The sequence below is a fragment of the Pelmatolapia mariae genome, linkage group LG7 (genome assembly GCF_036321145.2).
Source record: "Pelmatolapia mariae isolate MD_Pm_ZW linkage group LG7, Pm_UMD_F_2, whole genome shotgun sequence".
Taxonomy (NCBI): domain Eukaryota; kingdom Metazoa; phylum Chordata; class Actinopteri; order Cichliformes; family Cichlidae; genus Pelmatolapia; species Pelmatolapia mariae.
The window spans coordinates 42,658,616-42,682,046 of NC_086233.1; the positions used below are offsets into that span (position 1 = coordinate 42,658,616).

Genomic DNA, 23,431 nt, shown 5'->3' on the forward strand with positions numbered 1-23,431 from the left:
ATCAATAAGAAATCCTTATTTAAATCAGACTGGTATAATAGTGGTGTGTGTTATGTTGTTGATCTGCTTGATAAAAATGGAAACCTGCTATCTTATGAAGAATTTATTGATAAATATAAAATAGACGTTTCATTTAATAATTTTAACAAGGTTTGTAAAGCACTACCCACACCGTTGTTAACTCTTATCGTAAATACTTTAAAGTATTCACTAATAAGAACATACTTACCTTCACTGGCGATAGGTAATACCTCAATAAAGGACAAACAATTTAATAATAAGTTAATCTCTAATACCTTCAAGCAAATAGTATTCTGTAACTATGTCAATGTAAGACATGACCTTGATAGCGTGTTGAAAGAAAAGTCATTTTCTTTTTACTTAAAATACCCACTTGCGCCTAAAATGAAAGAAACACACTTCAGAATCATATCTGGCATTTATCCAGTAGGAGAATTCCTGTATAAAAGGTTTAATTTTGAGGCTGACTTTTGTGCTTTCTGTTCTTCCGTTCCAGAAACTCTAGAGCATCTATTTTTCACTTGTCAGTATGTTAATGCTTTTTGGTTTGACATACACTGTTGGGTTTCACTCAGGATTTCCAATATACCTTCCTTCACATCTAAGGATGTTCTTTTCTTTATGGACAATCTAGATTCTGAAATCTCAGATGTTGTCAATTTTGTAATAGTGCTATGTAAGTTTTTTATTCATGTATGTAAGTGGAAGAATGCCTCTCCTATATTTACCGTCTTCTTGAATTACTTTTGTCAATACCAATCACTTAAGCTTATTTCTACTACGAATAAAAAAACTGCTGTACTATACTCTAAAATCACAAAATACTTGCTATTCTAATCTGCCTGCTTGTGTCAAAAGGTCTATGTTCCTTATTACTCTACCCTGAATTTATATTTATTTTTATTTTTTTAATTAATTAATTAATTTTTTTTATTTTTTTTTGCTCTCCCTGTTAAGTTATAGTGACTTGCTTCACCATCTTTATAATGTAAATTGTTACAATTCTGGTCTGTTTCCATGACTTGCTTTGTATATGGACATCTCTTTCAATAAAGGTTTAAAAAAAAAAAATAATAAAAATACAGACAAACTTGCCGTTTATTTTGCAAATCGAGCTCAACACTGCCCCTAGCGTCCTGGAGCACTTCCGTTGTGATTTGGAGTTTGCATGTGTTTTGGAGTTTGCATGTGTTTTGGATTTTGTACGTGTTTTGTATTTTGCCTGTGTTTTGGAGTTTGCATGTGTTTTGTATTTTGCATGTGTTTTGGAGTTTGCATGTGTTTTGGATTTTGTAAGTGTTTTGGAGTTTGCATGTGTTTTGGATTTTGCAAGTGTTTTGGAGTTTGCAAGTGTTTTGGAGTTTGCACGTGCTTTGTCTCTAGGGGCCACCGTACTACCAAATGGCTCTTTGGGTCTTAAAGGTTGCTGACCCCTGCACTAGACAATATGACTAGAATAATTTCAGACTCTAGGGATATTTGCTCCCTCAACCTAAAAGCGCATTCAGAGTCGTCATAACAAGACAATTTCATGTTACATCTGAAGAATTTTGTTACTTTCACTCTTAGCTGTTTGTTGTGCTTGCAGCATTCCAAACATGTTTTCTCAACAGGAAAGTTGCAGAGTGCCCTCTGGTGGACAAACTATACAATGTCAACACTCATAACATGTTTGAAGGGTGTTTTTCTTTTGGGTTCTTCCTTTTAAAATTTTGTCTATGGGCAGTTATAAATGTTGATACCTTTGCTACTGTAGCCCATCTGCTTCACTATGGATTACAATGTCCTAATGTTCATCATATACACTCAGAACCAGCCACCAGACTATGTCCTAGACTATAGTATGAGTAATAATTATTTTATAGAAGAAAGCTGCAGCGCTAATTTCAAACAGATGAACACTTTGAATATGAGACAGGATAATACCACAAAAACCCAGCATTTATTACTGGCTGAGCCTAATTAAACTGATGTTATGCTTAGATGTCAACAAGTGCATCGCACCTGTGGAGGTTCTCCATCCCTTCTTTGAGTCAGACCAGTGATCGACATTCAGTTTGAAACCACAAATGGGGTTGGGTAGGTTAATTCAGCAGCAAAATTACTGCTCCTTCTGCTTACCTATCCATTTTGACCAAATTTGGTTAAATTATACACACTAAATCTGTAAAACCAAATACTTATTTAATTCTGATTACAACAGCTTAATATTTCAAAACGGGAGGTTTCTTCCTGTTAAAAGGGAGGTTTTCCTCCCCAGTATTGCCCCACTAAGTCCTTAGTCATAGGGAATCGTCTGCTTGTTGGGGTGGCCAATACTTCAGAGCAGCCATTGCCAAAGAATACTGCAGTCCACTTGAAAAAAAATAAAAAAACAAAAAACCCCTGAGGCCCACCGAATCTTAAATCTTCACTCTGATCAAAATACAAGATAAAGTGATGCATTTCCTTGAGAATTTAATTAGAAAAATATCAATATCATAGGCTGTTGGTTATAAATTGCTAAAGCAACCCAATCATATGGTAAGTGATAAGAGCAATGTGTGACCCACTAGCCAATGGGACACAAAAGTAAATTTAACTTAAAGTAACATCCTCCTATTAACAGTTTTAATTCATTTTTTATATAAATCAATGAATGTATATAAATATGAAATTGTACATACTTGTAATTTCAAACTGCAGATTTGCACCCCACACTTTGGGAGCCCCTGCTATAAGGGGAACCCCCCGCTATAAGGGGAACCCCCCAACCCTGAAAAAACCCTATATGATTTTGAACTTGGGCACAACTTAATCACTTACTGTGTTCAGTAAGTAATCACTTACTGTGTTCAGTAAGTGATTACTTACTGAACACAGTAAGTAATCAGTAAGTGATTACTTACTGAACACAGTAAGTAATCACTGTGTTCAAGTTTCACTGTTATAAGAGGAGCAGCAATGTGGATTGTGGAGGGATCAATGGGCGGACATCTTACCATTGCATAGCTTCATCAGTCTTTGCTACACCACGTTAACACAGACAATTTAAATACAACTTACTGTCTTATGTCACGATGAATAAACCAATATGAACTAAATGTTTGTAATTCTTAAAAAATACATGCAAAGACCTTGACACGTGGCCTGAGGAAATTCAATGTCACTTCTAGAATCAATAGTCTTTTAGTATCTTCCACATATCACGCTTTGCACACTGATGCCACAAATAGAATGAAACCTCAATACTTCAAATGTTTTGCTCTAACCGCTGGGTAACTTTTAATAGTTAAAATGATATAGTTACATCTTAGATTATTTAGTACTTCATTTTTGTTTAAAGACACAAGCTTTAAAAAGAGATCCTGAAATTCCTCATAGAATGCTGTGAATGCAAGCTACTCTTCATGTATTCAGCTGCTAGTTAGGAGCTGTATGCCTGCCTGTTTTCAATGGTACCCTGTGAAGTACCTATGATCTCAAAGAGGACCCAAAAACAGCACTGTTGGTATAGATACTATTGCGAATGAGTATCTAATTCAAAAGTAATTTTCTTAGTAACGATTACCTTCTGAATATTGACTTTTTGTGAAAGGATCCTACCTTCCTAAACAACCATGAGCACGTCGGGAGTGTTTCGGGTAGGTCTCAAAATTTGTGGCCATCTGAACTTATAAAAGTCTAATAAAAATAGTGCTTACGGTGTTCCTTTCTTCAGTTTAAATTCCCCACAAACAATCAAATTAGGACATACTGGTTAGTAAAATGTGCAAAGACCCAAATAACTTCTCTGAAATCAGTCAGATCCAGGGTGGAATTTGGCCTTTGCTTAAAGAAAAGCTACTCCACTTATTATGTTAAATAAACAGAAACAGCCACTGTGGGGAAAAATTAAATTTACAGAAAATTAGAATATTAACCTTGGGTTGAAGTTAGCAAGCTGATAACCAGCTTTATGTGACCTTTTATCCTGATGTTGGTAAGTGAATCCAGATGATGGAAAAATGCCCTGGGTATGTTGAACTTCCCCTGTAGTATAGGGCCCTGCTCTCAATGGGCATGTATTGCTGGATTTTTTTCCCCCCTAGGTGGTGGAGCAGGTCACCTACTATTCGGAAGGTTGGTGGCTAGACCCCTGTCTGTGTGCTAAATATCAGTGGGCAAGATACTAACCCCAAGTTGCTCTTCCATGAATCAACTGGAGTATGAATGTGTGTGTGTTACAAAGCACTTACATAGAAAGAGCATTAAAAAAAACCATTGCTTGTGTGAATGAGGCAAGTTGTGTAAAGCGCTTTGAGCGCTCAGAGTAGAAAAGCACTGTAAAAGAACCAGTCCATTTAAATGTATTCTTTTTTGTATTCAGTGTTTGGCCTGTATTTCAAGTGCATCCCTAAATCTCAACACACACACACACACACACACACACACACACACACACACACACACAAAAAGACAAACAAACAACTCCCAATTTAAACTGTTTTATTAATCCAAAAGTGTAGAATTTATGCCACCAGAGCAGAAGCTGTAGAGGACTCACTGTAAACGGAAAGGGGAAAAAAAACATTAGTAAACAAAAACTTTTGACTTAAAAACAAAAACCCATTAAATCTTCATATATATTTTTTAGGGGAAAAAGTATAACCATCTCTTTCCTATTACTCATGATTTTTACTTTGTTGTAATTATTTGTTTATATTCAAAATTAAGTTCATGTCGGCCACATAAATTACAACCTGCTTAAAACGCCACATGTGCAAACCTATAAAACTATAGCTGAATAAAAAGGACCAAGTTGTCTTTTTAGAACATCAATGTGTCCATCCACACATGTACACAAATAGTTTCACTGTGTGAAGGGGACTGGCAGAGACTGCACCAAGTAGCTGCTCTGCTAATTTACCTCCAGTTTTTCCTCTAGCACAACAGAAATATCAATACTCCTAATAAACAATGAGGAGCATGACAATGAATTGTGCACTTCCATGTATACACTTAGTGTTACATTACAATACAGTTAAACGATTAGTGTTGTAATAAAAACTACCATTTGTTACAATTTTTTTTTTGATAACGAACAGGTAACCGACTTGCAAAAATTAAATTTTCCGATCCAAATAACAAGAAAAGCATCTCGAAAGCATCACAGATACATACTACTTCCAGTTGGGGGCCAGTACTCTCTTGGTCTTGTAGTAACGGGCCAGCCTGTGGATCCTGCTCTCAATGAGAATCAGGCGGAACTTGGCATCCTTGTCCTGCAAATATAACAACAACGTGTTGCATTCAATTCCCATTATATTTCAAATTGCTTGCATTCCAAAGAATAAAAATCCTTTAAACTGTTGATGACAACATCAAAATTACATTTTTAATTTTACATGGAAAACAAACTTATCTTCCAAGTTATGCTATAGGATCTTGTTCCAGGTCATTGGCCTAGCTTTGCTGTACCTTTCTGTTTCTCTCCAGGTGCTTCCTGACCGCCACAGCCTTCTTGATGAGGTGGTACAGATCCTCTGGCAGGTCAGGGGCCAGACCCTTGGACTTGAGGATCCTCAGAATTTTGTTGCCAGTGACAAAACGTACTTGGGCAACACCGTGGGAGTCCCTCAGAATCACACCTAGAAAGGTTTATAGACATGATAAAACTGAAACAGGCATGGGATTTTGCCAACAAATCAAGTTTTGCATAAATCTGCCAAAACAGTCTTAAAACAGATTAAAAAAAATTCCAGAGAAATGAAGACTGCATATTGATTCAAAAGCAAAACTAAAAAAATTTCAAAGTGAGTAAATTGTGTTTCCTGGATTTATGTAACACAAGTGGCATCTGGCTAATGTAATTTTCCTAAACAGAGAAAGAGTCTCGAAGTTTTCTCTGAATAGCATCACATTTTTTTGTCACTGATGACAAGTCATTTTATTCAATGATTGTTTGCACTGTGAGATAAGTCGGTAATAATCTTTGTAGGACTTTTCCAAACGTTTTGATTTGACATGAGTTTCTGTGGAGCCTTGAGGCCTGTAGCTATCAGTCAATAGGAAAATGTATACCTGCTCCATCTCGTCTTTACTTTACTCACAATACAGACAATCTATCCTAATTTGTAAATATCAGAAAAAACTACTTACACTTGTATTATAATGTCTTAGAATGAGTTTGTCTAGTCTCAAGTTTTTACACTGTGTGTAATACATCTGGTTTACATTGCACTGAAGCTCGGAGGACAAAGAACATCAAGAACATGATAACAGCAACCCCAACATTTACAATCATGAGAAATTCTGAATTAAAAATTACTGCAGAAATGTAGTATAATGGTATCAACATCATGGTCAGCCAAATATCTGGAAGGGCATCTAGCACAGGTAATGTGCTGCCAAACGTTTTTAAACTGCTCAGCAATATCTGAGTCTGCCAAACGTTGTGAACTGAACTGTAGTGCTCTTCAATTATTATAGTCATGCCATGTAATTAATCTCAACAGCTGCATGTTGCAGGGAAGAAAAACTACATGAGTGAATGGTAGCACTTACCAATCTGAGAAGGAGTCAGACCCTTCTTGGCCAGCTTGAAGATCTGCTCTTTGACATCATCAGATGTGAGCTTCAGCCACTACAAAAATGGGGGACGGTATTAAAATAAAGGACGTGTGTTCAAAAAATGTGCAATAATCACTTCGCTTTAGCGAAATATAACGAATGTGTACTCACAGTGGGAACACTGCGCCTGTAAGGCAGAGCTGACTGGGACAAGCCCTTTCTGTAAGCGAGAAACAAAATCCCGTTAGTAGCGATAACTTGACAGTTTGGTCAGAACAACGCAAAAACTATCGCAAAGTCAACAGGCAACGGGGGGAAAAACGTTAGGCCGGGTTATACTCGTGCTGGCTTACCGATCATGAATCTTAACTAAATGATCAGTTTACAGTAATTTAACTTTGTTATCTGTAAGAAGAAAAACGTGTGGCCTAAACTTTGCAAGTTATACATTTATATGCAACATGATGTACAACTCAGGGAGTTAAAATCGTTTCGATGCGCAAATGTGCTAACTTGGCTACCACAAGCTAGCTAAAGGAGGATGTCGACTGACTGTGCGCATGTAAGTCAATTTCTCACTTTTAGGCCGAATCCTGGATTTCATTTTTTGTCCCCAGTCAGCCACAACATGTTTAGAAGCTATCTCCTGGAAACAAAACCTCTCTACAGAAGTAAAATACCAACTTTAAAAGACAAAAAGAGAGCTCACCCGGGAGCGTGCATGCGACCCATGATGGCGGTAGAGGAAGAGAGGCCGCACACGCGACAGAAAATGGTATTTTGCGCCTGCGTCGGAAATGACGCAATGACGTAGACCGGAGTTTTGTTGACGCTACCTGACGTCAACAAAACTACCCTAGCTCAGCTCTTTAGTATCTCCCTCACTCTTCGTCAGTCTGATTGAATACTTGAGTTTGTAATAGCTGAACAACGATACCGTGTAAAGGACGCTATTTTTGTCACACTGAAACCGCTTTAGTTGGCGCTATTTTTTTCTTAATGCAAATAAAACCTTGAAGAAACTGGCTGCTGACATGTGAGCGGAATTTGTGGGTCACCAAGCTTAGTATACATTGTGGAGGTAAACAGACAGTGGTCCATCACAACATACGAATTTTTCGTAAAATAGCTTCTCTTCATATCTGCAGAAATGAAGGTATTTCTCATCCAGCTGTAGTGTTATGTAGTACTGTGCAAAGGTCTTCATCGACTCCCGATAAAATGGGAAATGGGAGCAGTAATTTAATGAAACGTGGGAACACACGTGGAAATCCAGAATATAAGGCTGAAATAGAGTCTGTACAATTTCAAAGAGTATTTGTATTTGTTGATCACCTTTATTCTTCACGGCAGCCTGAACTCTTGAGCAAGCTTTCTTGTAAATTCAAATATCCTCAGAAATAACTCCAGGCCTCTTGAAGGACACATCCTTTGGAATTTAACTGCCTTTTGTTCTGTTCTCAGTGAAGATGATCCCACACTGCTTCAATAACATTGAGGTCTGAGCGCTGTGGAAATGCGAATACCAGTCCATGACCAATGGATTGGAAGTGTGTTAGGGATCATTATTATGTTGAAAATTATGCTGTTGCCAGTCAGATGATTTTCAGCTGGTATTACACGGTGGATGAAAGCCCCCACCATGTTTTAGAAATGGGTCACTGTTGTAACTCTTTTCTGACCTTCTCCATAAATAATGACAATGACTTAAACCAGTCATTTGAATTTAGATTCAATACACAAAGACCTTTTGCCACTGATTTTCAGTGCAGTTTGTAATTTGCAATACTTTCCCTTCATTTCTCTTAATAGTAATGGCTGTAAACCCTTACATTGAAACCATTTCTCAAGAAAACAGATGTACCCCCCAGATTCTTTATCAGTTATTAGATTATCTCTTTTTTCCCAGTTTAAAGAATACCGTTTATAGATAATGTTTATCTGCACGTTTCCAGGTTTTCTCAAATTATCCATAACCATGACAAGATATGCCAAGTTTCTGGTTAATAGTCCTTTAGGAATCAGCTTGTTGGAGGAAAAATACTATTTTACGCCTGTCAAACTGAGTGATCTTAGGTAATTTGCATACATTCAAATGAAGTAATGTGAGCAAAATACATGCAAATAAGACAATGGAAAATTGGTTCTTGTTCAATATGTAGATACCATACTGGTTTCCATTTTTATGCTTGAATGACTCACAGGTCACTGTTAAGTAGCTTAAACAAAAACATTCTCAGAAGATGGTTGGGTACAAAGACTGGATTCAAATTGAGGGAAAGAGCAGCCAATGTCCAAATAAAAACTTGAAAAAGCCCTCCAGGAAGCCTGAAGAATTATTGTTCAAGAACAATTAAAGAAAAAATATATAATAGAAAGGTCTCTTGGAAGCAAAATATAAAGAAATTAGGGGTAGCTCAAGACATTTGCACAGTACTGTACGTGACTTGCGGGCAAAGAAATTGAAACAATAGAATCAGTAAGCAAGTTTGTGTAATCTACCTTCAAACAAATTTCACACAAAGACCACAATTTTGACACATACGTTCCAAAAACATTTAATTTGCTTTAAGAAAGAAGGATTACAGTACACACTGATCCATTCAGGCAAGAGGTCACCAATTAGGAATAAATAACTGGCCATGTTAATACAAACTCTGCTTCCTTTCTTTGTACAGCTGCTAAAAGAACGAATGAAGCCACTAATAATCATAACATGACGTTGTCTTGTGGATCTCTAAAAACCTTTTTAGAAACATTTATCTTAATTTCTTTATTAAACATTAACAACAACTTTAGATTCATAGTTAGGCAAGTAGAGAAGAAAGCAGCTAATCTCATGCTCAGGATTCCTGTTCCCTTTTTTGTGAAGACGTTTTAAGGTAAAGTTGTCCTTTCAGTATCTGGTTTGTGTCGTTTTGCCAAAGCATTCCCTCAACTAAATGTCACAAAACCTGACTTGTTCTGGACTTCACTGGCAGCTATTACCATCCAGTGACTCATCATGGCATCGTTACACCAGTATTAGGCAGTAGGAGTGAGTGTGGCATTGCTGCCCAAAGGTGAAACAGCCTCAGGTCCAGACTCCAGAAGTAACTCAGTTCCTGACTTGTGGTTTTGAACCACTTGAAGGAAGCACCGAACAGACTACCAATCAGTGTCTTCAAACAATCATAATCTTCAACCCGAGCATGTACAAAAGCATGTTCTGAAGCTTATTATACAAATTCCCCTTTTAAGGTGTGCTTTGTGAAAACAGTCAAGTAATACCACGAGCGAAAGACCTAGTATTGTGCATTTAGTGGCATTCCACTGTCACAAAAGGCTGCACTCCCACACTTAGACCTGCTCTGGAAGAACTACTGATATAGCTTTATAGAATATAGATTTTTCTTTAATGAGGACATCACATTGTTAATAAAATATATCTTGTAATAAGGCCAAGTTGAGCGTGAGCACAAACAAAGGCACCTTGATGGAAGTGTGGTTTGATTTACTGTCCTTTTCATTACTTTTGGCACATTTTTGGGGAATATTAAGGTCATGGTTGATTTCCTGGATCTCTGCTCTAACCCAGAGGTATCTGCTACAAAGCAGGAAACCCTGATGCCTCCTATTTGTCTATATAGAAAATAAACAAGGAAAATGCAAAAATGAGCCCCCTTTCTATTACTTAAAAAATAAATGTGTCAGCCTATATATACTCTTCTGAAAGTAAGCCGTTTTGGTCCTCTAATATCAAAATGTACAAAACGTTACAGCTCTTTGTTACACTTTAGGAAAACTGAGACAAAAGGAGGAGATTGTTTGTCACAAAAACAATCTTGATTAGCTGTAGAGGGAAGAAAAAAAAGAAATGGTGAAGAATGAAGACCAGGCTCCCCCGTTTGAGGATTTGTGAATTAGCCCGAACGATCGCCCTTTGAGGGCACGTCTGAAGGAGTTTTTCACGCATTCACGTCATATGGGAATAATCTCCACGGCAACATAATTACATGCAACCTCATGGTAAAATTCAGCAGAATGTTGTTGCTCGTGGTACATGTTTGTCAGCAATGAGAACATAAGTATTCTTCTTATGAAATCTTAAGAATACTAATTACAACACGATTCACGTGGAAGAAATTGTTAATTTGATTTAATAGATTTGAAAGTAAAATATTGCTGATTATTACTGAACGATTGGAATGGTAGGAAATTCATCCATAAAAAAAAAAGAAGGAAAAGAAAGAGTAGTGCTGAAGTGAACTGAAAGCTGAGGTGACCACCATTTTCAAGTAAGCATCTGCTGCATTTCCCATATGATTTGAATGCAGCGCTGTTTTTTGTTTGTTTTTTGCTTGAAGAGGCAGAGTCAGAACTGTTGCTTCGGCAGAGGGAGGTGGGCAGGGGTTAGAAGTAGGGAACGGCCGTTAGTTTGTACCACTTGACCGTCTCCTTGCTGAGGTCAAAGTCTTTGAGCCTGAGCGTAATGCCACCCAGGAAGTAGTTCTCACGCAGCGACTCAGCACTGAGCACGCTCAGCTGCAGCTCCCGAAGGCCCAGAGTTTCTTTGCTGTAGCCACTGTACACCAGCTGTGGAAGAAGAGAATGGAAAAGTTAGCAAAGTGAGTGTCTTTAGGCAGCTGACCATGAAGTTCTTGGATTTCAGTACCTCAGTAGAACATTTTCATATCAAAAATAAATCAGTAAATATCAAAATAGTCTAACATTTTTACAATCATGGTTCTTAAAATGCCATACTAGATAATAAATATAGCTTATCATAGTATTTCCTAACCATCTCATTGAAGGTAGGGTTCCTGGTTTTCCTTGAGATCTTTGTCTTGCGTTTGGAAGTCTTGTGTGGATCTGGAAGCAGGTAAGTCTTCACATACGGGTTGGGATCTGTTCCATCTTCAGAAACCTGACAGGAAAGAGACGGATTAATTGTATGACAACAGACAGAGAAATAGAAAAAGAATGAAATGACATGAACTGATCAAAACAGTATTTTAAAATATATATTTAATTCTTGAAGCCTACCAGGTCTCTGATGTGCATGACCATGATGAATAGAGTACTATTCCTGTAGGAGATTGACAGCTTCACTTCTCCTTCCACCCGACCAGAGGTGGGACTCAGTGGAGGCTCTGCAACAGTCACAAGCCACACATAACTCATGAATCTGGAATAGCATGCTAACACAAGGTCTTCAACAATCATGCTGCTATCTATACTAATATGAACTGGATAATGTATTATGTGTAATGTGTCACACCTACAGAGGGTTGAATCCAAAGACAGTCCAAAAATGTGTGAAAATTATGTGGCAGGCTAGCCCACCTTGCCAAACCTTCACTGCAGCATCTCAAAAATCGCACCTATTAGTTTTGTATGTCCCCCATGTGCTTTTATAGATGCCGGACAACAACGGGGCATGGTTCTATTGAGAATATGGATGGTGTCCTGGGTGATCTCATACAGATCTGGACCAGGAGATCATGGCGTAGGATGGACCGAACAGAGATGTTGAATTGGATCGATTGTGGGGGCCAGTCAGTTGTATCAATTTCTTCAACCTCAAGAAACTGCCTGCATATTCTCACTACATGAGCGAGGCATTGTTGTGCACCAGGAGAAACCCAGAACCCACTGCACCAGCATAGGCTCTGACTTGCACATTGTGGATACCAGTCCTGCTGATGGGTTAAGGACCTTCTACAGCCGTGTTCACCTCTCCTCACCTGCCTGTTTCCTCGAATCCCCACCATACTCTTAGGGCTTTGCTGGGAAACAAAACAAACCTGCTGGCAATGGCACGTATTGATGTGCCATCAATAGGAGTTGGACTACTAGTGAAACCTCTCTAGGGTCCTGGTATAGGCTCATATCACCAGCAGTGACACTGACCCTAGCCAAATGCAAAACTAGTTAAAAAAAAAAAAAAAAAAAAAAAAAACAGTCAGAAAAGATGAGGATGCAAAAATGTCAGTGCCCTCTAACTGTGAAAACATTCCTGTTTTGTGGGCTGTCACATCCTCGCTCATCTAGTGCATCTGTTGTTAATAAGTTTCTGCTCTTTGCTCTTAACAAAATTAACAACCCCCTTGGATACTTACCTGACCAGCTCAATATCTCAGAGGTTTAACTGACTTGATAGTATACTGATTAAAAAGTGTTCCTTTGATCTTCTGTGAGCAATGCATTTTAAATTTTTATTCAATGAACCATTAAATATTTTTGCCTACAAACTCAACAGAGTGACTTGACAAACTGGTAAATTACTTGTCGATATTTATAAACAGTACATGGCTTAATGATAGCACAGTAATGAAAGCAAAAGCACAAATAGTGTCAAGAAAATGACAAACAGTAAATGGAAATGAAAAGTGAAGGTATTTACCAGGTGCTTTGGCCATGGCATCCACACCTTCTGTCTTGTCATCCCGCGCAATTGGATGAAAGAATGTGTAGATCAGGTCACACTAGAAGAAGACCAGAAAGACTGAAAATCTATTCCTGATTACTATCATTCCAGTATACTGAGTGTGTTTGTTTGTGTGTGCGTATACCTGGGTAACCTCTGTGGAGCTTCTCATCAGGTTGTGGACATAGTTATTGAGCTCCAGCTTCCTCTTGGCTGCTACTTCTTTAATTTGGCTTCGGCCAAGCACCATTTTGCTGGGGAAACTAGAGAAAAAGAGAAGCAAGGTATGATTAGCTGATCTACTTTACAGAATCTGATGTAACACTTAGACCGGTAGTCACAACACTGATTACAAAAACAAAACAAAACACCAATTCATTATTAGGCTTACAGCAGGATGGCATTTTGGGAGTGTTAGCGAAGACTGCATCATCTCCAAAACATGATAATTAACTGGCCAGTTCACTATTTTACAGGTTTTAATTAGATTGATGACATTGTTGGATGATTAGGGAGTGAGTGGAGGGTTACAAAACTACCTTGGCAGCTTCCAGAGAGGGAAGAGGATAGTCAGTTTATTGTGGAGCTCTTGAAACTCGTCAAAAGTGCGGAAGACAAACTGTGGCTCATTCTGACCTTCCCTCAGGAGTCTCACCACATAGATCTGCACAGAGAGGAGAAACAGCCAGTTTACAGTTTGGGCAAAATCCAGTATGAGATGAAAAAGGAAAATGGAAAACAAAATGAGACTTTACTGGTACTCACATAGTGCTTGTCTGGGTTATATCTCTTCTGAAAGGAGAAGATGGAGGCGTGGACGATGCGTCCCTCTTGTTTCAGAGTATATGTCTTCGGGGAGAAAGAGAGGATTGGCTCGTCATTGGCCGGCAGACCAGAGAATCGTAGCTGGGCAAGGTTGTGGATGAAGAAGTTGAACTTGGTGGCCACACTTCCTAGACTGGACTCTATGAGCCTGGGACAGTTATAGTTAGAAAATAAGGGGAGGAAATCTGCATTAGATCAGGTGAAAATGAGACTAAATATTTAACATGGCAAAAACACAAATTTTAACTATGCTCCCTAGACCTTTGGCTATGTGAAGAAATCAACATTCAAAGCACATTTCCAGTTTCAATCCAGTCTCACTGGTCTTTCAAAAAACAAGCATGCCTTGTTCTGGCTGTACTTTTGTTTTATTGTTGCATAGTGAGATAGCAGCTATTCCTGTTTTGCTCCTAAGCATGTACTGCCACCTGGTGGACTTTTAGTTTCTGACATCATAAACCGTACACAAAAGTATATCTGGCTACAAAACCTGCCACGTAAAGGTGAATGAATCAGAGAAAAGTATTAAAGTTGAACAAAAATGTGCTAAAAAAAACAAACAAATAATAAACATATCAAAATGTTTTTAGTTATGTTTTTTGGACTGGAGGAGAGAGATGTTAATACATTTACCTGGTAAAGAAGATGGTGGCTTCAGCATCTGTGTTGTGCGGCTGCAGTGCATCAAACACATACTTTAGATCTTGAGAGCCGGTCAGCTCTGGGAGACCTGATGACATCATCTACAACAGACAGAGAAACACATGCCTGATATTTGAAGTGAATACCACTTGGTGACTTTTTTTTGAGTTATCTGAAGTAGTTTTCTGCATGTTGGCCCACTTATTACTCAGAACTTTCTAACTCTGCTGTGTGTTCAGTTTGGAATATGTGCTTACTGGTGCTGCTTAATTGCACCGACAGGTGTGTCTACTATTTTGTTTGTCCAATGTATAATCAGCGAGGTCAGGCAAAGAATCAGTATAATTCAGTTCAGTTCAGTGACACCAAGACTGTCTCCTTTAGAAATGCAATAAACAGAGGTCTTTTCACACTTAAGCAGAGCCTATAAGTTTATTGCACACAAATTTCTAGGACAGAGAGGCGTTGATTTATTATGAATGTTCTTGGTTTGCATATCTTATTTTGGCTCTTGCAGGTGTAAAAGAAAACAAGGTGACAAAAAGGAGGCCAAAACCAGTAAGAGGGACAGATAAAGATGTTAAATGGCACAGTCAGCAGTACAAAAGTACAAGAACAAAACTCGTTTTACCATCTATGTGTGTATGAACAGCTAGAGTGCTATGTACTATGCACATGTGTATATGTACTTGGGTTTGTTTTTTGTTTTTTTTGTTTTCTCTCTCACCAGTGACAACAAGTTAAGGAAAAGCCCGGAGTTCTTGCGGATGAGGTTGTAGGCTTGGCAACACAGGTCCACAAACAGCTGGAAGCGGCTGGTGGGCCGCTCGCCTCCGTTAATGACGTACGCCATGTCAGAGGTCAGAACAAACGGAGCTCGGTCTCTGATGGGAAAAAAGGGTGGAGACAAGATTTGACATCAGCTTCTCATAAGAGAGCAAAAAGTTTTTCATCACTTGTTTAAACCTCTGGGAAAACATGGCCTAAATTGACATCCTCCCTCACGTAAAACACTCAAATAAGGAGTATGTATGAAGTAATAAATAAATAAATAAATGAATAAATAAATGTATAAACATTTCAGCAAGAAAATGTTCCAAGGCCAAAAATAGAAGAGTGTAGTTGTAACAGAGCCAACCTGGACACTGTGTGAAAATCTCAGTTAAGAATCAGGTCATGACTGAAAACACACATTAATCTTACTGTGCTCAGTCATTATCCTCTGCTCCTGAAATACAGTCACCCACAAAGGAATTGTGGGGCCTTTGAGCACAGGGATGTACTCTAATATTTTACTATGCATAAAGTCTTTGGTGGGGTAGGAATATAATTTTTCGGGATTTGTTTGTTTTTTCACCTCATCTTGGGTGCTTGACATACCTTTCATCCATAAAAGTGAAGATCACACTTTTTAAATTGTTTGTGACAACTTAACACATCGGTTCTAAAGGCACTCAAAACAAACAACAACCAAAAAACACCTGTGTGCTGTGGGAGTCCTCTGTCCATCACTACGGCACACCTTCAAAACTTGATAGCGCGACAAAGCATATTTTATCTGACAAGCAATTTCACACTTGCATCCATGATACATGTGAGATTTGATCATCACCTCTTGAAGCTGCCAAACATCTGGGCATGGCCCAGGAATTTGCCAAAGTCAATGTGAAACATGTGACCAGTGGAGCGCAGCATGATATTATCATTATGGCGATCACAGATGCCAAGCACGTAGGTTGCAACACAGCATCCAGCACAAGAGTAGATGAAGTTCTCCGAAGCCTAAAGGAGAGGAGAAAAGGGTATTTTAAGCATGGCTAAACAAAGCGAGTACTGCAATGAAATTTAGAAAAAAAAAAAAAAAAGGTTGCATGTTTGGATTAAGGATTCGCATTTATAAGGGTCAAAGGTCAAACAGACTAACAAATGCTTTAAATTTCACGAGAATATGTATCACCTTCTCATACTCATCCTCAGCAGGGTTGTACTTGCGAAGCCATTCTGCCAGTGGTTTGTCCTTAAAAGATCCTGTCACGCCGTACTCCACCTGGATCTTTCTGAGGGTGTCAGAAGAAGGCACCAACTCTACCATACCTACACAACAGCAAATCTTTTATTAACACTACACTGGCCATATAGTATATTTAACTGTAAATGTGGTAATTGGTTTACTCAACAAATTAGCTACATGGCAGGAATGATTTCTATTAATGCTAGGAGCAATTTCAGATTAAACAGACAAAAAGGTGTAGGAGTATTTTTAGTACACATGTGTGCTTGGTTTGTAAATGGATATTTAAAGCCGACTGACGGGAGTGTGTCTTTATGTGCTTGTCTGTTACCTTTGTCCTTGCCAGTGGAGATGCATTTGAAATTTACAATGCGGAGGTCTAGACCCTCCTGCAGCCAGATTCGGTCCATGATGCGAATCATCTGCAGAGCCAGCATGTCCTGCCTCAGGTCTTCTCCAACCTGATGCATGCAGGTAGATCAAGAGAGAGCTAGTTTATACACACATAGGAAATCTTTTCTACTCTGTGCAATAAGTCTTTACAAAATTTGTCAATCAGAGAATCCTTAGCACTCCATCTTTTTAGTTCAGTATAGTATTTATTTAAATACCTTGCACTGTTTCTTACTGTAAGCACACTATACACAAGAGTAATTACATATTATTTTCACCCATTTTTATTTTATTGAGGCACTTTAATTATCAAGTCATTTGTTTTGTTATTCTTTTTCTGTTGAGATAATGTATTTTAATAAAATTAAATATTTATGGAAATATTTGGTTTTTTTTTATTAAGCCACTTCATTTTGCATTTGTTGTTTGAGTAAACTGTATCTATCAATTACTGGTTGGTTTAAACTTCAGCCACCAGGGGGTGCAGTGTTCAGATCAAGACTATGTAAACAGTTACAACATGTTTGTGGGCTCCACTCATAATACATGCAAACATGCATGAAAGATACACACGAACCCGTTCTCAGGTGTTGTTTGAATTACTGATCAGTGTACTCATTTTCAGCATTTTACATTGGGCGCGTGTGATTGTGTGTCTGCATATACACTACCTTGAACATAACATTGATCTCTTCTCCCAAGGGGTCGGCGTTGACCAATGCCAGTTTGAGGGGAACAGCGTTGGAGTTGAAGAAGGAACAGGCCTATACACAAACAGCAATATCCTCTGCATTACATCACACTGTTATGTTGTCTTCAAGACACATCCCAAAGTGATTTAGTGATTAGTGATTTCTCTACGGTTTTGATTTATTCAAGGATGTTTTTAAACCTGCATGTTACTCAGAAAAGACAGCCTGTGAACATTTAGCATTTTCTGAAATGTTATCATCCAGTAACTTCAGCAGGATAAACAAAGTAATGACTTTGAATAATGTAAAGACAATTATATATTTATTTTTTTTAAATTGCGAAAAATTATGTCTGCATAAATCATACGAGCTATATAAAAGGTACAGCAAGGTTTTGATTAAGGCTCACAGGATGGGGGCTCACACTGGCAGCTGTCATTTTTGTCCTGGTTTATAGCTGAAACCATTAGAGACGTAGCTGTAACATTTCTTAATACAAGCTACATTTACCAGTGCTAGAAAGCTTTATTGTGCAGTGGTTGGTTGAAGAGAGCAGCTACAATTAGTCCGGTTCTGGACTTCTTCATCAAATCATAATGTGTACAGTAGTGCATTTTGTCCTTTTTGCATTCAAGAGGACAGAAAATGTTAACAAAGACCAAACTTTGAGAGCCATGGATGTAAAACTTAATATAAATTTATATTTAATTGCAAATTAACTTATAGCTGGCTCTGTGAAAGCTAAAATGTGCAGACGGAGGCAGGCAGCATGAGTCACCAAATGTAATCCTTTGTGTCTCATCTCTCACAATTCCCATTGTGCCAAGCAGTGATCCTCCTCTTACTTAGAAGAGTACAGCACTTACAGAAGTATAAATACATCATTTAGGGGATCTCATTAACCATGATAACCATCTCTGTAATATTTGGGAATATTTGTTCACATGCTTTATATTTTGTTGAAGTTGTAACTTAAGAAGCTCACTTCCTCAATTGTTTGAACTGAAACATTTACAGCCGCAAAATTCAGCTGAGGTTTTCTTCTATTCCTGCTCTTTGTTTAGTTCCATTAAACGATGATTTTATTTATTCTCTACACTTGATAATTTTATCAATCAGATATAGTCAGTGTAGTGTAAAAGGTCTGCTGAGCTGGATACAATTTTAAACAACACATAGTTAATGCATAGAGCGCAATCCTTTTTCTTCAGGTACAGCTAACGCTTTCAGATAATTATTTAACTGTGTTTGTGTGTGTTACCTTAATGTTTAGCTCCTTTGCCACCAGACTGGCGCTGAGGGGCAGTCGGCAGCTGTTCCTCTGAAAGAAGTTCTGAATGTTTTCAAGGCCCTCCTGGAGTGCAACCTAACAAACGCAAACATGCAGATAGGTAAATACGCATACACGTTTAGAAAGGACATGCTATGGCCTTTAACACACGCACGAACACACATGTGCACACGCTAACCTGTCGTGTAGATCCACCAGCCTGTCGGACCCTCTCAGCAACGGCTCCCAGCAGCGTGACCAAGTGAGTCTGCTTCTCCAGCTCTGCCCTCAGCTTGGCTCCGCACAGACACAGCAGGGCACCCAGCACCCGCTCATAGCGCTGTCCCCAGGTGGAATCTTGCACAGCATCCTTTAGCAGCCTGCAACCATTGTAGATATGGTGATGACCACTTTTTAAAATACATTTTCTTCACATCTATCACATGATTTCTCATATACATGTTCTTAAAGCCTTTAGGATTGTAATTTTTATTTATTTTTTTGCTGTACACTTACCAATAGAGGTAGTGTGCTATGTTTATGTTGCCTTGTGCTCTGGACAGCAAGAACATGACGAGGGCGTTTTTTAGGTGACACTCAAACTTTATTGCCTGGTGGGCATATGAGAAAAAGAATTTTTAAAAAAGAGGGAATAAATAGATTTAAAGTAGATGCAAAGCACATATTTTAGTGCAGACCTTTGTACATATAGCTATACCTGTACAAGCTGTGGCAGGTAGTCAGCCAGCTGATCATCGCTGCTCTTCTCAATCCAACTAACAGCCACGCTTCTCACCTCAGTATCTGCAAACCTACACAAACATACATTACAATGAGAGATGGGAGACAAGGCACACATTCTATCCTCTTTTATATAACTAAGGAATTTCTGTATTTGTAAAAATCTGTGTGTGTCTAAGTACTGAGCTCACGCCGTACTTTGAGTCAAGTAGCTCCAGCGCTGTTACGGGGGGCAGGGTGGGCCAGTGGTGCAGCAGGGAGTGAATATGAGCCATGCTGGCCCAGTCCCAGCTGGGCGCACTGGCCAGTACCTTAGGGAGGCTGCTGGGGTGGTCCCTCCGACAGTGGAGCCTATGGTCCCACAGCAGCTGGTGGTCTGCTCGCTTCAGCCTGGAGACAAAGGAGAGGGGGGGAATATGTCTAAATGCTGTTTACATAAAATTAAAAGAAAGACTTCAACTCAAAAGTTTTTGAGTTACACACGTGTTTAAAAAGATTTGGTCATTACATCTCAAAACGCAGAAATCTCAAAATTATTAAAAAGACTCAAAAGTGATATTTAAAACAGAGACTGGGCACTTTCAGCAGAATCCTACATAATGCAAAGTGAGCAATAAAATCTCTATAGTTGCAATGCACATTTAAACAGGAAACTGAACACAAATTGGAAGGACTTCCTCCTTTTATGGTTACATATCTGTCGCATGTTTCACAAAGGTCGACTGCTGGTCCCTGAAAGACAACTAAATCACTTTTTTGATGCTCTGCTTTAAACCCAAATCCTGGAGATTACTCCTACTCCTCCTCCTCCTCCTCCTCCTCCCCCCCCCCGACCCCTCAAATAAAAAAACTCCAACTTGTACCTGACGCCGACCTTCCAGTAGTAATAACAATTAAACTGCCTGCTTCAGGGAGTAAAGGAGTGTTGCACACACAAAAAAGACAGCTCCCGCTACATCAGCACTGATGTGGCTCCACAAGCCCTGTGTCCACAGAGGCTACAGAAATGAATGGACAGGACAGCAAACAGGCGGTGAGAGCCCAGTGAGAGAGAGCTCTGCGTTAAAGTGCCGGTTGAGTCTCGCGGATGTTGGCAGCGTGGAGAGGAGATTTGGCTGGCATCAGGCATAAGAGAGCATTTAACTAGGCCCGGAGCAGCTGGATGAACACAGACACGCTGGAGCAGACAACAGAGAGGCATGTACTGGGAACTGTGGCTGGCAAAGTCAGCAGCATCTTTTGAATATCCCTTCTTAAATCTATTAAGTCTAATGGATTTTGGGTGGCCTGAAAGAAAGCCAAAAAGCTGCCTGCTTAATGGGAGACTTAACTAGAAATACTCTTTCTGTGCATATCTTTTTAAACTCTCATAACCCCAAGCACTGTAAGTCTAGTACAAGCCAAACTGGCATCAAAACGGCAACAATTAGAATTTGAAAGCGTATACATTAAATTTGATGAGGTGAATTCTATTACAAAGACTGCCTTACACATCCTATTTATAAGCTTTAGAGTCATTTATCCATTTGCATGAAAAGAAAAAAAAAACAAGGAAAAAATTAATAAAAAGAATATCGGGTTTTGTTGGATTTTGGACATATGAAGGCAAAATAATTACAAAAATTGAGAAGTATTAAATGCAGCAGTTGCTTCGAGCCTCTTGAATAACATCTGTTATGTGCATCAGGCTGTGTAACTCCAAGACTAGCTCTCTAGTGGTTTTAACTGATATCAGTGCTTTTATTTGACACCGCAAAATGCTAATACATTAACTGTTAAATACTTCTGAATTCTGCATTACAATCTTTCCCTTATACTTTAGAAAAACACAGGGAATAATCTCCTACCCAAAATTGGAAGCTCGGCTGCAAATTTTCTCCAGTTTTCGTCGGAGGTCAGGGTCCAGCTCCTCCAGTGTGTGGGGCTCAGGGCTGGGGGCTTCTTTGGGTCCAACATACAAAACATCCACTGGTGAGTTGGGGAAGTTCACCTGAAGGTAACAAAAAACACCAGAGCAGGGCTCAGTTTATTAATAGGACTAAATTTTTAATCGGGAAGAAATTTTGAATCAAGGTGTACAGCAACCTCACATATTTCTGCAGGGGAACTTGCACACCGGTATCTACTTGTCTTTTAAAGATATTCTCAACAAGCAAAAGCTGAAGAAGTCTGCAATCACCAGGAAAGCTACAAAGTGTCTGTTGATGTTTAGGGGTCCAATACTTTAGGCAGTCATTGCCGGCAACAGATTTTCTACTAAACGTGATGATCCTGTTTGACTTAAAATGTGTCCAGTTGGTTGTAAACAACTACAGATGTACTATGTGTTAATCCAACACACTGTTCTTTGTATTTGATGTAAAATGACTTAGTTCAGCATCATGAACAGCAGTGCTAATACCAATCATATGCAATCATGTTTCCAAAGAACATTTGTGACTGTGCGTAAAAGATAAAATAAATAAGATGTAATGATTTGCACTACAAAGAAAATACATCAAAAATGGAAACTTAAAAAAAAAGATAGTTGGGAAGAGGTCTGCACTAATGTTGTTGCCAACCTGCAGTACGATTCTTTCTGTTGGCACCCTCTTGCGGCTGCCTGTAGAGCTGGCAGCAGCGGCCGCTCCCTGGGCAGACGTCCACAGACATAGCAGTCGGGTGCCCCTCGCAAGCACTCTGCAAAAACAGTCGGCAATAAACAACAAGACCAAGCAGTCCTAAGAAGAATGGCAAGAATATAAAGTTTTATGATCCTTTAATGTTAATTTCTGGCTTGCTAATTTTTTTTATATTTTTTGTTTTAGAGATTCAAAAAAGTAAAAGTTCCTTTACTTTCATCGAATACTTTTAGTGATTAAAATAACATGTAATAATACAGAACATGTGATAACTAATATGAACATACTAGGTAAAATAAGTGAAAAACATTAAAACATAGGTACAGCCATTACCGGCTGCTCTTCTTTCCTCACCGTCTGAAATCAAAGAGTGGCATTGAGACCTTGCCCAGCAGCTCTGGGGCTTTCCTTTGCTTGTTTGAGTCTGGGGAGCCACTGGCATTCTGATTCAGCACCCCAAACAGAGCCAGGCTCAGTATGGACTCCAGTGGGAGCACAGCTACTGCTATGGGGAAATTGATCCTTGGACAGACAAAAGCAGTGTCAGCAGCATGGACAGACAATACAAATATTACATTATTGTTTGAAAAACAGAGAAAGAAAGTGAATTGAGTACACTGAAAAGGAAAGACTTACAGTTCATCCCATTTGATGTGGTAGAAGAAGCTCTTATACGTGCCCACTCTCTTGGACTGGACTGGTTTAAACAAGTTCTTGCCATTGTGGGTGAGGGAACACACCAGGAAGTACTTCTCATAACTGAAACAACCCCAGAAAACTTGTGTGGTTATTTGTCCACAACTAATTACATGTTCTACTGAACACAGAAAACATTGGGCAAAACACTGAGTTCTATCTAGTAGAACTCTAGTAGTCTGTTGATGGCATGTTGCTAGAATAAAGGTATATTTAAGAATAATACAGTTGAGATATGTCCATATGGGAACAGAGGGGCACTCGGCATTACTTGGCTGCACTGAGAGGCTGCAACCCTTTCCATCCATCACAAACAGGCTGCAGAAGAAGGCACGAGGCCCAAGAAAAATGCAGAAGATGGGTAAACTGTTCACGACAACACTTAAATGTTACTTATGTTGTGTTCTCACAGTGTGTAAACCTTGATTAGTCTCATATACTGACAGATATTCCAGTTCTACACACATGATAATGTTGCAGTTGTATTTTATATTTCTCTTCACTTGTGTTTGTTTAATTGTAAATAGCTTTATAAGAAAACAGGCAGACACAAAAGTATAACAAATCATTTCAGCCTAT

General features: G+C 38.9%; 2 protein-coding genes and 1 non-coding gene across 3 annotated transcripts in view; all 3 read right to left on the bottom strand.

Moving 5' to 3' along the window:
• Positions 1-4,471: 4,471 nt before the first annotated feature.
• On the bottom strand, positions 4,472-7,321 carry rps13 (ribosomal protein S13). Its single transcript, XM_063480965.2, has 6 exons — positions 7,262-7,321; positions 6,724-6,772; positions 6,547-6,625; positions 5,461-5,630; positions 5,164-5,264; positions 4,472-4,545 (listed from the first exon to the last, which is right to left on the bottom strand). Exons 1-6 carry the CDS (start codon positions 7,282-7,284, stop codon positions 4,512-4,514), a joined length of 456 nt encoding a protein of 151 aa, XP_063337035.1. The 5' UTR covers positions 7,285-7,321; the 3' UTR covers positions 4,472-4,511.
• LOC134632534 (small nucleolar RNA SNORA19) lies at positions 4,854-4,987 on the bottom strand. Its single transcript, XR_010094539.1, has one exon. It is a non-coding gene; the product is annotated as a small nucleolar RNA SNORA19 (small nucleolar RNA).
• A 1,781-nt stretch (positions 7,322-9,102) lies between the features above and the next one.
• The window catches only part of pik3c2a (phosphatidylinositol-4-phosphate 3-kinase, catalytic subunit type 2 alpha), a 44,651-nt gene continuing 30,322 nt past the window's right edge, over positions 9,103-23,431 (bottom strand). The window contains exons 12-33 of the mRNA XM_063479170.1: positions 22,793-22,915; positions 22,511-22,678; positions 22,097-22,214; positions 21,383-21,525; positions 19,734-19,925; positions 19,513-19,606; positions 19,311-19,405; positions 18,994-19,174; positions 18,786-18,890; positions 17,504-17,596; positions 16,771-16,900; positions 16,386-16,522; positions 16,041-16,210; positions 15,156-15,312; positions 14,420-14,529; positions 13,727-13,934; positions 13,501-13,625; positions 13,107-13,224; positions 12,938-13,019; positions 11,578-11,684; positions 11,333-11,458; positions 9,103-11,127 (exon numbers count right to left, since the gene is read on the bottom strand). Of these exons, the coding sequence (XP_063335240.1) occupies positions 10,945-11,127; positions 11,333-11,458; positions 11,578-11,684; positions 12,938-13,019; positions 13,107-13,224; positions 13,501-13,625; positions 13,727-13,934; positions 14,420-14,529; positions 15,156-15,312; positions 16,041-16,210; positions 16,386-16,522; positions 16,771-16,900; positions 17,504-17,596; positions 18,786-18,890; positions 18,994-19,174; positions 19,311-19,405; positions 19,513-19,606; positions 19,734-19,925; positions 21,383-21,525; positions 22,097-22,214; positions 22,511-22,678; positions 22,793-22,915 (2,965 nt within the window). The 3' untranslated portion in view covers positions 9,103-10,944. The remainder of the gene's footprint in view (positions 11,128-11,332; positions 11,459-11,577; positions 11,685-12,937; positions 13,020-13,106; positions 13,225-13,500; positions 13,626-13,726; positions 13,935-14,419; positions 14,530-15,155; positions 15,313-16,040; positions 16,211-16,385; positions 16,523-16,770; positions 16,901-17,503; positions 17,597-18,785; positions 18,891-18,993; positions 19,175-19,310; positions 19,406-19,512; positions 19,607-19,733; positions 19,926-21,382; positions 21,526-22,096; positions 22,215-22,510; positions 22,679-22,792; positions 22,916-23,431) is intronic.

Excerpts from the sequence above, each read along its gene's own strand:
- rps13 (XM_063480965.2), bottom strand. The coding sequence starts at position 7,284 with ATGGGTCGCATGCACGCTCCCGG. Across the intron at positions 6,773-7,261 it reads GGTCGCATGCACGCTCCCGG|AAAGGGCTTGTCCCAGTCAG; the intron begins GTGAGCTCTCTT and ends TCTCGCTTACAG. Across the intron at positions 4,546-5,163 it reads CTGGCCCCCAACTGGAAGTA|TGAGTCCTCTACAGCTTCTG; the intron begins GTATGTATCTGT and ends TTCCGTTTACAG.